The sequence below is a fragment of the Eublepharis macularius genome, chromosome 9, assembly GCF_028583425.1.
Source record: "Eublepharis macularius isolate TG4126 chromosome 9, MPM_Emac_v1.0, whole genome shotgun sequence".
In the NCBI taxonomy this organism is placed as follows: Eukaryota; Metazoa; Chordata; class Lepidosauria; order Squamata; family Eublepharidae; genus Eublepharis; species Eublepharis macularius.
In genome coordinates, this window is record NC_072798.1 from 74870019 (window position 1) to 74883087 (window position 13069).

General features: G+C 40.8%; 1 protein-coding gene across 1 annotated transcript in view; it reads right to left on the reverse strand.

Moving 5' to 3' along the window:
- DOCK4 (dedicator of cytokinesis 4) overlaps positions 1–13069 on the reverse strand; it is a 336163-nt gene that overhangs the window by 154238 nt on the left and 168856 nt on the right. The window contains exons 9-10 of the mRNA XM_054987847.1: positions 2980–3061; positions 2012–2072 (exon numbers count right to left, since the gene is read on the reverse strand). Coding sequence (XP_054843822.1) covers positions 2012–2072; positions 2980–3061 — 143 coding nt within the window. The remainder of the gene's footprint in view (positions 1–2011; positions 2073–2979; positions 3062–13069) is intronic.

Here is a 13069-nt window from a genome sequence, read left to right on the forward strand (position 1 = left end):
AGTTGCTTCAAATTAGAAGGACTGTCAAAAAGGACTCTCACTTGATGGAATCAGACGAGCTGAAGTTTTTTACCTTTTTGAAGACGTTGGTTTAAAGTTTCTGTATGGTTGCACTTATGAGTTTACTTAAAGAAAAGGTAGTTGTATTAATTGTTAAAAGGTTTTTTTAAAAAAGGCTTAACTTAAAATTGTGTGAAAGTTTGCTTCCTAAGCCCCAGAGAACCCATAAAAACAGAAGTTATACATTCACATGGACAGCCGCACTGGGGGCAGACCTTGCAACTGGAGCATTTGTGGAATGAACAACAGTGTGTAGTAAGGAGATTTAATTTTCAGGCAGGCTCATATGTGACAAAGTGTTCCTCCAGGTACCCTCGTTGTACACAGCAAACTCTTTAACAAGCGCTTTGATTTGGTTGGGCTTGGAAGTGAACCTGCAGCCGACCTAGAGCTTTGATAATTAGTAAGCAACTGTCTCTGAAATTTAAACCAGGTAGCACCTAGCCACTACATTTTGAACCAGCTGAAACTTCAGAGAAGTCTTCAAAAGCTCCGCATAGAGTATATTGCAACAGTCCAACCTGGATGTAATAAGACCATAAATAACTGTGGCCAAATCACCCTTCTTGAGGAAAGGCTGCCAAAGCTGGCTCAAGTTGCTAAATGCTATAGAGCAGATCTGCACCTCCATCTGTAGCCCTGAATTTAAAAGCACCTCCAAGTTACATATCTGCAGCTTGTTTAGAACAGGCAACTACTCAATTGGCCTCATTATCAACCAACATCAAAACAGTTTTATCTGGATTGAGTTGCAGTTTATTCACCAGTATCTATCACATTGCCACCTTCGCACACCATTTTATCTGACTGAATTGAGCACAAAAAATAGAGCTGGGTATCACTTGCATATTGACGACTAAGGTGCTATTATACCTTTAAAGGGCAAATTAAGTAAACGTGTGTGTGTGGTGGTTTGTGTGGAGGGGTGTAAGAGAGAGCGGATCACCACATATGACAAGTGAGAATTATTTCATTTACTTCAAGGCAGCCTATGTGACAGCTTCTCAAAATAAGGAGCTTAATCACTCTTCCCTCCTGTACTACCACAACATTGTTTTTGGATTAAAACAGATTCATGTAGAAAACTGTTAGCCATAGGTAAAAACAAGCTAGGCCAGGACAAACGTTTTACTACATTAGTGCTCTCATAACGCAAGAAAAACTGATGTTAGTACAAAAGGATAAAACAAGTTTTAGGAACTAATTATTCATAGACCAAAGCAAGCATAAAAGGTCTCTGTAAGGGGGGGGGGTGCGAAATCCAGAGACTCTTCACAGCAATAGACTTGTCTCTGAATAAGTTTGGCTTTTGTCTGTTCTCCTTTCCTCAAAAACTTGCCTCCTGAGCATCGCATAAGGGCTGCTTCACATATTATTTCGTAAATGTGTGCATGTCAAAATACAAACCGATACATTTTTTCACATTTACAAGGAACATTCAAGTATGCAATCTCTGCCACTAGGCACATACATCTGTGTAGAAAAATCAGAGACAGCATCTGCAAGGGACTTTTAATTGTCATTTTAAGGTGATGTAGGTACAATTAGCAACGGTTTCCTCTTCTATTCCACAACACAGACTAGACAACTTGTAATGTGGAAAAGCCAGTTTTTGGACGGTACTGCCTCAGATTGGAGATGGAGGTTGTATGTCTGAATGTTCTCCTGTGGAGGAAAGGAATCCTTACCTATAGAAGTTTAACAGGGCTGGGAGAAGGCTAGATTAGAACATGTAGTTTTCTATGAGGCGGCAATAACTCATGTGATCTAACATTTGCAGGGTGAAACAGTTTTACCTCACGACAAGCAGTCTGACACAGCTGGATCTAAAACTAGTTTGAAGCAGATACCCAGAGGTTCTCACACAAGGCTAACTAAAACATTTTGCCTGTCATTCTTTGTTTACCTAATATCTTCTAATTGAAAGGTTTTGGGAAACCAGTTTGCATACCTATGCGTATAATATGCACAGTGATATAGATGTCCTTCCTGAGTTCACTGGTTCCTAAATCCTGCAGAGAATAAGAGCAGTCCACAATTAACATGTGGTAATTTTATGTCTTTGATTTTGAACAAACAAATCAAACAAACAGTTAAAGGAGAACTTTAATATAGTACCCACTTGAAAAAAATGTGAACAGCTTATGCTTACAGTAGAAAATTTACAGTGAGGTTTTGTACAAGACTTTGACTGTATTCTGTTCCATCATATGTGCACAATCAGGGCTTTTTTTCTGGGAAAAGAGGTGGTGGAACTCAGGGGGTTGCCCTCGGAGATAATGGTCACATGGCTGGTGGCAAATGATTAGACACTAATATCTTGGATATTAGTGTCTAATCATTTGCTATACCTTGTGCATTACTTTGGTGACTGGATTTGTTTATTTATTTATTTGCTTACTTAATTTATATCCCACCTTTCTCCACAATGGGGACCCAAGGTGGCGAACATCATTCTGCTCTCCTCCATTTTATCCTCACAACAACCTTGTGAGGTAGGTTAGGCTGAGAGAATGTGACTGGCAAGAGCTCACCCAGCGAGCTTCCATGGCAGAGCAGGGAGTTGAACTTAGGTCTCTCAGAGCGGAACTACAAGTGACAAGAGGCACAGGTTGGACACTTGCCAGCTTCCCTCAAGTTTTGATGGGAAATGCAGGCAGCTTGGCGGAATGTTGGACAAGTGACAGTTGAAAAGTCCATTGGACAGCAGTCAGAGAGCCAAGCTGCAAGACTAGGATGCCTACATTTCCCATCAAAACTTGAGGGAAGCTGACAAGTGTCCAACCTGTGCCTTTTGTCACTTGTAGTTCTGCTCTCAGATTCTAGTCTAACTCTCTAACCACTGCACTAAAGTGGCTCTGGGTTATCCTAATCCACACTTCATTTTTACAAAACTAATTAAAACATGAAAGGACTCACCACAAAGAGAGAACAATGTCTTTCCGGCTTCTCTGGGCATTTTGGCAAGCCATTTCGATTCAGTTTTAGAAAAAAACGCTCACTGTAAATAGAAAAGGAATGTAAATGAACTTTATTAGAGTAATTTAGAAATTATTTTGTTACATATAAAGAAAAACATTATGTTCAAAACACCTGAATAAAACTATAGCTTTTCTCCAAAGATTTCAAGTGAGCAATGTCCTTCCAAGATTCCAAACTGATGATGAAACAATTTTTAATAGAGCAAGATTAATCTTTTCAGTATTCTGTAAATGAAAATTTATTTTAGGTAAAAAAAACAGAATTCCATGAAGATGGGGTAATGGTTGAACGAGGCTCTTGCCAACTTTAATCAAAACCAGATGGGATCCTTGTGATCTGCTGGGTAAAGCTGCAAATAAATAACAAGAAAGAACTGTGCAACTAATATTATGCAATTTATGAGCACATATAGGACTTCACTAAAGGCCAAAAGGACCACAAACATATCATACGGTCCATTGACAGACTCACTAAAGATGGTATCGTTTAGCCAAAGCAAGCAACAATCAGGAAAGTGCACAGCCAAAGGATACTACCAGGCAGCATAAATAATTAAAGAAATACTCGGCCCAAACTACATGCATCTCTCAGTCATATGGAATCTGCACACCACATTTCTTCAGAGACTGCAAAGCAGAGTAGAAGACCAGAGACAAGTAAGCGAGAAGGATCTTATTTTTCGCCCTAATGACATTTTCTTGCCCCTTACAAGGGATTATGGGTATCGTGGGACAAAAACAAGCAAAGAGCCACTTTTTAGTGGACACATAGCATGAGATGAAGCACCTGTCCCCTCCCCCACATTTTTGTGTCATCTGATTTAGCTTGCAGCCTCCATACTGTATTTTGTCAGGAGAAAATAATAACTGGGGACAAGCTATATATGACTCTGTGTCATCAGCAGCTTGGTCCTTGGTCCTCTCCTTTACAATTAAAAATATCAACTTTTAACACACCTCGCCTCCCAATTTTAGCAGCTGTCACGACTCTGCTAGTTGAGGCTGAACTAGAAAGGCTGAAGAGTGAACAGGTTCTGTACAGGGCTCTTCATTTTCACCTCCTTGACCTTCCAGTCCCCTTATTGTGGAACTCAATAATAATTAAGAGACCGCCCTGCACATTCCTTTTTAACTATAGCTTCCTCAGCTGTTTTCTTGGCTTTTGTCAAGGCCAAATGAGCACCACACATATGTTGCTCTTCCATGTGCAATGGTAAAAACAACAGCTGGAACATCTATGGAAGTCTTTTAAGAGGCACAACAAAAGGGCTAATATTTCACCTATCATTTACGTACATTCTTCCCGTACAAAAAGGTTGAACTATAGTTCTACTGAGCTACATTTTAACAATATTCTTTTCCATCTGGGACATTCATAGAAAGGCAGAAACAATTTTTCTGCTGTAGTTCATCTATAACAGGCTAAAAACATATCCCACCTAATGTTTTATGTGATGGTAAGCAAGGTCTGGTGGAGGCCATACCAAGCTGTGTAGCTTGCAGTTTGCCTGATGGGGCCAGAGGTGCAGTTCAGGGCAGGCAATGGTCAAGTTCCAGAAATGGCAGCTAAAAATCAGGAGGAGGAAACTTAATTCAAGGCAGGCAAAAGGTGAAATTTCATATGCAGTACTGAGTCACATTCAGTCATGCAGGAGAATGAGATACCACAAAACTGAAATAGATGATAGCAATTAGTGAGTGGGGGGAGGGGGGTTGAAGTGCTCTTATGCTCAAAACTCCCTGTAAATAGAAAACATACTACATATTCTTTAATTGCCTGCAATACCAAGCACTGGTTCACATACATAAGAAGGGAACCTGACAGATCTAACACCTGACAGAACAGTTTTATTTTTTTAATTCTTTATTCATACCCCAGATTTCTCCCCAATGGGGACCCAATGTGGCTTACATCATTCTCTTCTCCTCCATTTTTCCTCGCAACAAACCCTGTGATGTATGTTAGGCTGAGAGTCTTTGTTGCTGGCTCAAGGTCACCCAGTGAGCTTCCATGGCAGAGCAGGGAACTGAACCGGGATCTCCCAGATCTTAGTCAATCGGTCTAGCCGCTACACCACACTGGCTCTCATTTGCATTGGCCAACATCATTTCAAACACACATGGGGTTGGTTCCAGCCAGCTTTTTCACACTGGCTCACCTAATTCCCTCCTTACTTCAGCCCCCATCTAACATGCCTTCCATTCATGCAGGTCCATGACTCCAAGCATAGTTTTTTTGGGTGGCCAAATGAACCCTCTCCTACTTTTATTATTAGCAGAAAAACTGGTTGGGTTCAATCCAATGCATTTAATGGCTTTAATTCACATGGGCAGCTGCCTGTCCACAAATGCTGAATTAAACCATATGATATAATCTGTGGATTTTTGAATACCTCCAACTCCTACACATGTTTTGTTTCAGCATACATTTGGTACAGAATGGATTGCCTACTTGTGATTTAAAGAGATAAGAGAAACAGCCTCACATCACTTGCTTTGAGACTCATAATCCTTGGGCTACCATGTTAAGCCACGGACGCTTGTCCACTCTTCCCTCGGACAAGCACTCCTGATGCCTGCATCTGCTAGAGAAAGCAGGTCCAATAACTCCTAATTATTACCAACAGGGCTTTTTTCAGCTGGAATGCAGTGGAACGGAGTTCCGGAACCTCTTGAAAATGGTCACATGGCTGGTGGCCCCGCCCCCTGATCTCCAGACAGAGGGGAGTCTAGATTGCCCTCCGCACTGCTGAGTGGCACAGAGGGCAATCTAAACTCCCCTCTGTCTGGAGATCAGGGGGTGTGGCCACCAGCCATGTGACCATTTCCTCTGAGGGCAACCCACTGAGTTCCACCACCTCTTTTCCCAGAAAAAAAGTCCTGATTACCAACAACAGATTCTGCAAACAGAATCATGTCAAGTGAAAACACACATAATGGGCTGGATCCCATGGAAGAGTTCTTCTACTCAGAAGTAAGTCCCATGTTATTCAATGGGACTTATTCTCGGGAAAAACCACTAAAGTTTGCAGCATTTACTGCCCCAGTTTTTGATTGTTCAGTGTGAGCTGCTGAAAAAAAGTGGCCAATAAACTCTGCTATCACCTGCATGTATGGAAATCATTATCCTGAATTAATAGTTAATATCTGGAAAAGTTGCAGTTTGCAAATAAAAGCTATTTGGCTGAGTTGTGCTTTGTATTTTTAGAGGAATGTTTTTAAAATGAGGGTGCTAAAGGTCCGCATTGATAATGTATTATCCTTTAGAAAAACATACGTATACAAGAACGCTGTATAATTAATCAAATTCAAGCTAGACCCAACACAAAACAGCCACAGAAAAATATTAAAGCTGCCACATTTCTAGAATATCATGACTGTCTCCTTTTAGTCTTTTTTTTAAAAGCAGGAAAACAAAGTGCCTGAAAATCAAAGGAATCAAAATCCTGCACTTTTAATCAGGTGTTACATATAAATTTAGTTGTCTATCACTTACTTAGCAGCCTTGCTTTATAAGCTTTGCCTGGAATCTGAAGCAGTACATGCCAAAAATAGATAAATTAGAGAGAGTGCTGAACAGGTAAAGCCAAAGAATTTAGGTACAGATTTACAAGGCTCCGGGGGGAATTTGGGGTGTTTTCGAGAAGGCTGAGAAAGGAAGACGAGGATACACAAAACAGACAATGATTTAGTCCTAAACCAGTTTCAGTTCCCATGGGAACAATACACATTTTTGGCCTCCCAAATTTCCCTTGCACTAGCCTGTTCCAGAACATACACTGTTTCACCATCTCTGGCCACTTTCAAAACTGTTTCTCTTCTACTTTCCCTCAGACCAAAAATTCAAACCACTTTTAGCTTCCACCCTGACAGGTGGCATGAAATCCTAATTGGCTTTGATTTTCCATTAACAAGCACTGACTCTACATAAGCTTGGGCTGCAGCTCTAACCAGGGCTTTTTTTCTGGGAAAAGAGGTGGTGGAACTCAGTGGGTTGCCCTCAGAGAAAATGGTCACATGGCTGGTGGCCCCGCCCCCTGATCTCCAGACAGAGGGGAGTTTAGATTTCCCTCTGTGCCACTCAGCAGTACGGAGGGCAATCTAAACTCCCCTCTGTCTGGAGATCAGGGGGCAGGGCCACCAGCTATGTGACCATTTTTAAGAGGTTCCGGAACTCCATTCCCCCGCGTTCCCCCTGAAAAAAAGCCCTGGCTCTAACCTTATGGAACAACATGCCCAAACGGGTCAAGAGGGAGCCATTATTATTATTGGCTTTTAGAAAAAAGTGTGATACATTTTTTTTTCACAGAGCTTTTTACTGGTTTGTGTGTGATTCTTCACTGAAGATGAGGGTTTGTTTCTATAGCAAGTTGTTTTGGAAAAAAAGACATCACGAATAACAGTAAGGGTGACTGGTTTTTGAAATATAACTTTTTATGACTTTGGCGTATTTGTTTAAACTACTTGGGGCCTTTGAGAAGACAGGAGAAATATAATTAATATCTTAAGTACCAACACAAATTAGTGCTTAGTGGCCAAACTGTACCAAAGGAACTAAAAAAAATGGTCCATAGTAGGATAGCATAGCATCCAACGTCAACCCCTTTTTACCCATTTCTCACATTGTCCCTTTTTCTGAACCACAGCAGTAGCTATGCTCCTTTCTGCATCATAATCTGGACAAAATGTTTGACAGTAATTTTAAAAACTGTAAACCAACTGCAAGATATTGTGTCTGGAAAGACGGAGGGATTAATACTAGACCTTGAAGGTTTCTAAAGGCAAGTTTACACATTACAGTTGCTACAAAAGCACCCCTGTGTGACACTAAGGGCCACTTCTCTGGCCAAGCTATGCACATTATAATGAGAAGGGGCCAATGCACCTGGCCTCCAGCCATTAGCAGCACAGCCAGTGACTGGTATTCATTCCTTGGCCCACAATGCACACTGGCTGGGCCCAAGCTGAGCCACTGGCTGGCAGCAACATGGGCCCATAGAAGGATGGATGTACCTTGCTGAGGGTGACAGGATATTTTGAAGCAACTCTGGCTGTATGGTTTCCAACAGCAAAAAATGTAATCCATAGATATTAATACACATATCTATTGTTTCTATGTGTCTCTTTAACCAGCCATATAAGTATTATTGGAAATAACTTCATGCTTGTAGAGTAAGATTTGGGTAGTGTAGCACCTTGGATACACACACCCCTCTTGGATGCACACCTTAACGCAGTGAGGGGGTTTGAGTGTCAGTGAAGTGGACAGCAACACTGTCAGGAGCACAGGCTTGGTCAAGAGTCTAACTCCTGGAAGAGTAACTCGAGGTGGAATGGTCAGAGCTGAGACACCAGACTAAGAGGCATCCACCTCCTTCAGGAATCAACGGTCACATCAGCAGAAGCGAACTGAATGTTCCAATGGTGATGGAGGCAGAAGAATTCTTGAAGGTTAGCTACTGGGCAGCAGCAGTAGTGGAAGGTGACACTGGCAGAGGATTATTCACAGGCAATGGCAGTGTCACTTCAACTAACCCTGGTTAGTACTGCGAAGCAGAAGAAGGCAATGGTAAACCACTTCTGCTAACTACTAACCTTGAAAACCCTATGATGAGACAACCCAAAATGAAAAAAAGATATAGTGCTGGAAGACAGGACCCCCAGGTCGGATGGCACTCAATTGGCTACTGGGTAAGAGCCAAGGACAACTACAAATAATGCTATTCTTAATGACGGGACTGTATTAAAGCTGAAAGCTATTGGACAGCACCACAGTCATTCTCTAATTTGTTTGTTTTTTAAAGTACTCTTTGTCCAAAGACCCCAGAAGCATCATACCCCATCACAGATCAATGGTAGAATTAAAGAGTAAATCAATAAAAGCTAAAAATAGAAAAAAATGGGGAGTGGGACAACTGTCCTATAAAAGTAACTGAAAATTTAGGTAGCATCTCGCAGGAAATCCATCCACAATCTAACAGTTCACCAAATGTGTGTGCAGCAGGGGGGGACATGCCAGTTCAGTGGGGGCATTCACAAGCTTATAACCAGGTGAAATAGAAAGAGTTTAAAAATTTGATGCCTGACCTTCCTGAATCAGAATTCTCTCAGACAAACCTCCTTGGTTGCTGCAAGTCTGTGGGACTTCCTTTTCTCCCAGCCACACAAAGCCAGGGTAGGCGAGTGCCATGCAGAGTAAAAATAGGAAACACGGCCAAACCTTATTTATTTATATCTTCCCTGTTCATAGGTGCTGAAAAGCTAAGGCCTTTATTTCAATTTCAATGCAGTGAGATAGCAAAGAGGAGAAAACTGGATGCCCAGTTTTTATGCATTGAAAAATGTAACAGAGAAACAAATTTCCAATCCTTGTAAAAGTTACCGTGTCTGGTTTTTTAAAAAAAAATTGGTATAATAGATAGAATTTTTTTTAAAAAAAACAAAAACGGGTTCTCTGTAGTCATTTTTGAGAAAGAATTTCCAAGTGTATTCAAGCTGTCTTCAGAGAAACAGGAGGAGAATAATAACAACAAAAATAAGCAAGGAACTCATAACATGAGATCTTAATAAAACTTAAAAGCAAAAAAATAAAATCAATAAAAATCAATAATGCAAAAGATTAAATCATAGGCTTCCACTGTATTTGTCCTCTGGGTCACACTTTCCAAGCAGGTCTGTACTGCAAACCCTCTAAGAAGTTGTTTCTTTTGAAGTAATGTCATTTGGTTTTGCTTTAGGGCTTCTAACCACATGATAGCAGAAATGTGTTACAGTTCTGCTCAGCTGCCTCCTTATAAGAAATTGGGCGGCAGGGGGGGGGGGGGGGGAGCGCATTCAAACGTTGAGAAGGAGAATGCAAACTGGTCTGCAAAGGATTTGTTTTAGGTGTTGAAACTATAACTCCATTGTTAAAGGGTGTTCCAAATGTGGAGGTAAAACTAGTGGCCCTTCACATGAAAATATTCAACTCTGTTCTATTTTCAATTATCCTCTTTCTCCTCCTTTATATACAGTAATACATCTGTGCTGCCAGCCTAGACAGATTGCCTGTCACATGACAATCTGTTCCTTTCCTTGGCTTTATATTATGCAAGATATTTATTTCAGAAAGAACGTCAAGTTCTTCTGTAAACCTTCAGCTAGAAATCAGTGCTTAATTTGTAAGGCCTTTGGGAGCAACCATAAGCAGGCCTACTCAGAAGTAAGTTCCATTTTATTCATCAGGACTTACTCTCACCAAAGTATCCTTAGGACTGCACTGCTATTGATGCATTTCTGCAAAAACAAACTGTACTTATGCTTTGTGTGGTCCTCCTTCTAGCCCCAATAGTGCTATAGCCAGACCCCCAAGCTAGGATACAGAATTGGAGCAGGGTCAGATGCTTTGTAGTAGAGCTTTATCAGTTTCATGTGCTATCAAAAGCAGGGAAATAAAACTCATGTTTTTTTAATTTGAAAGGTATTTGGAGGAGATGTACACTGCAGCATTGGAAAGAGGGAATGCACAGCTTGTGTGTGCGCACACAAGCATGCAGAAACAGATTATTATTAACCATGTGGCAGTCACTTAAACAAATCTCCTTTTGACTCTGCTCTCATTGCATAAAAGGGAGACTGTCATTTATAGAAGGGTTGACCCAACACAAGCCAAGCTTTCTTTCTTTAAACAGGATCGAGACATATTCTACAGGCTATGCAGAATGGTCTCAGTTACAAGGTTAACCTGACCTGACCAGATAGTTTTACACACCTGAGGCCCTGGGCTCAGATCAGCAATTCTGACTCTTTCAAACCCACAGGAGATAAAACAATAGCTGACTCAAGCAGAAAGATATTTCCAATGCATGCACTGAGCTTTCCTATTGGCTGAGCTCAGCATATAGGTTGGGACCAGGAACAGATTATCCTGGAGAGACCCAAGAACTATAACCATTTGGTACCCTGGTGGAGGGTAATCTTCTTGTCAAGCTACGTATATCCTCATTTGCAGGCTTGTAGTCAGTACCTGATAAGCCAGATGAGACAAAAACAATGCTAGTAAGGAATGCCTGTGTTCCGGAAGGCTCTGATTTGGCACCACTGTTCCCCTAGGTGCAGAAACTAGGAGTGTAAGCTATGACTTACATTTTGAAAAGCAGGTTGGAGCTGTTGCTTGGAGTTCCTTCTTCATTTACTTGTAGCTAATAGTCTTTTGTCCCTTCTAGAGAGACCTGATCTGGTTATATGCTGATGCACGCTTTTGTAACATCCCAGCTTGACTACTGTAATATGCTCTGTGTGGGGCTGCTCTTCAAGGAGCTTCACTGGTCAAAAAAAAGTGGTTATCTGCCTTTTATCTGGATTTGCTAGCATGCTCAATCTGCTTCACGGTTGAAATTCAAGGTGCTTCACAGTCTGGGACCTACAAACCTGAAAAATGGTTTGTCCTCATATGTGCATACAAGCCAATGCAGACTGGAACTGTGTTGGTGCTATGAGTTTGACAGCTGAGAATGGTTGTGGCGTGAACAGGGGCCTTTCTTGGCAGTAGGCCCCACTCTCTGGGATCACCTTATTGGAGAAGTATGAAAAAACTACATCACTCTTGAATTTAGGTAACGGATACTAAAATTTCTATTTCAATTGGCATTCAGCTGATAAAGTTCTCTTTGGCGGTTCTGTCTTTATACTTAATGTAATAAGTAAGTGCCTTGAGATTTTCATCTTTGGATTTTTGTTAGCATTTCATGGAATTCTGCTAACCACTTTTAAGCTTAAAGCAAGCAGTTCATAAAAAAAATACATTCTGTTGAAAGACTAGCTGTCAGATATTTGTCAGCTCTTTTGCCCTGGAACTTGTTCACACTACTTCTTTATAAAGGTAGATCCACAACCAGGTGCTAACTGGGGATCCTAGCACATTTTTCTTAATGGCTCAACATAGTTGCGCCTTTTTTTGAGGTCAGCTTCGGAGAATACTAAATCTATGAGGTATAAGGTCACAGGAGGAGGAGGCAACACCGAATATTACATTGGAGGAGAGCACAGGCAAACTTCAAAGTCAGGTATTAGCTCACAAGATACTCTTTCTCCCACAAGACGGTTCAGAGTGTCCGCCGTAACGGGCAGGACGGCAGGTGTGGGCAGCTTTGTAATTTGCAAGAATGTAAATCAGGCATAAAAAATGTAGGTCACCGCTTTGAACTAAAATAATTTCCCCAAACTCTCAGTTGCGTAGCCTTTGACAGACATCTTCTATATGCAACAGAACATTTAAAAACCAGCAGAATATATTCAGTGAAAAAATCAATTATAAGGTATCTTACACATGCAGGTCAAACTATGAGCCCTTTTCTTCAATGAGAGTATCTGAAACAATATTACTATAAAAGAAAGCTGTTATCAGTAGCTTTCAGACTAAGCTGTTAAGACAAGGATTTCTGCACATCTACCTATCTTCTTTCATGCTCTATAAATCACTTCTGCTTACACTATAGATGCTGACAAATACTGAAACAAGCTGTTAGAAATCGCTTACCTGCAGTTTGTAAACAAAACAGATGCTTCAAACAATTTTTTTCTATCAGTTTAATTAAAGCCATGCGCTGAAATACCTGAGGACAGCCCCACACCTTACACAGGAAATGTTTGCTTCATGTTGACTTGTGTATTCCCTGCAGCAATATTGTCATGTGTGGATAACATAGAAGTATTCTCATATTTAAATATCTTTGTACATGAGACTAGCAACTCTGATTGAACCAGGATCACCAGATTTTTTTAAATGGGTATTTAAAGATGGTTGTTCATGTATGTGACATAGGAAACAAAACAGATAGCACACTGCATAATGTATGGAGCTATGCTTATTTAAGAAAAAAAAATCTCAGGGCAATTTGTCCCCAAAGAGAGAGAGAGCTTTTCAGAAATCCTCTCCATTCTCTATAGAAAATGATCCCTGACCAGAAACTACCACTACTATGATGATTTTCAGTTCAGCACAGTGATGCACAATTGCATGTTCCTTGGTTCATTTTTTTAACGAAAGG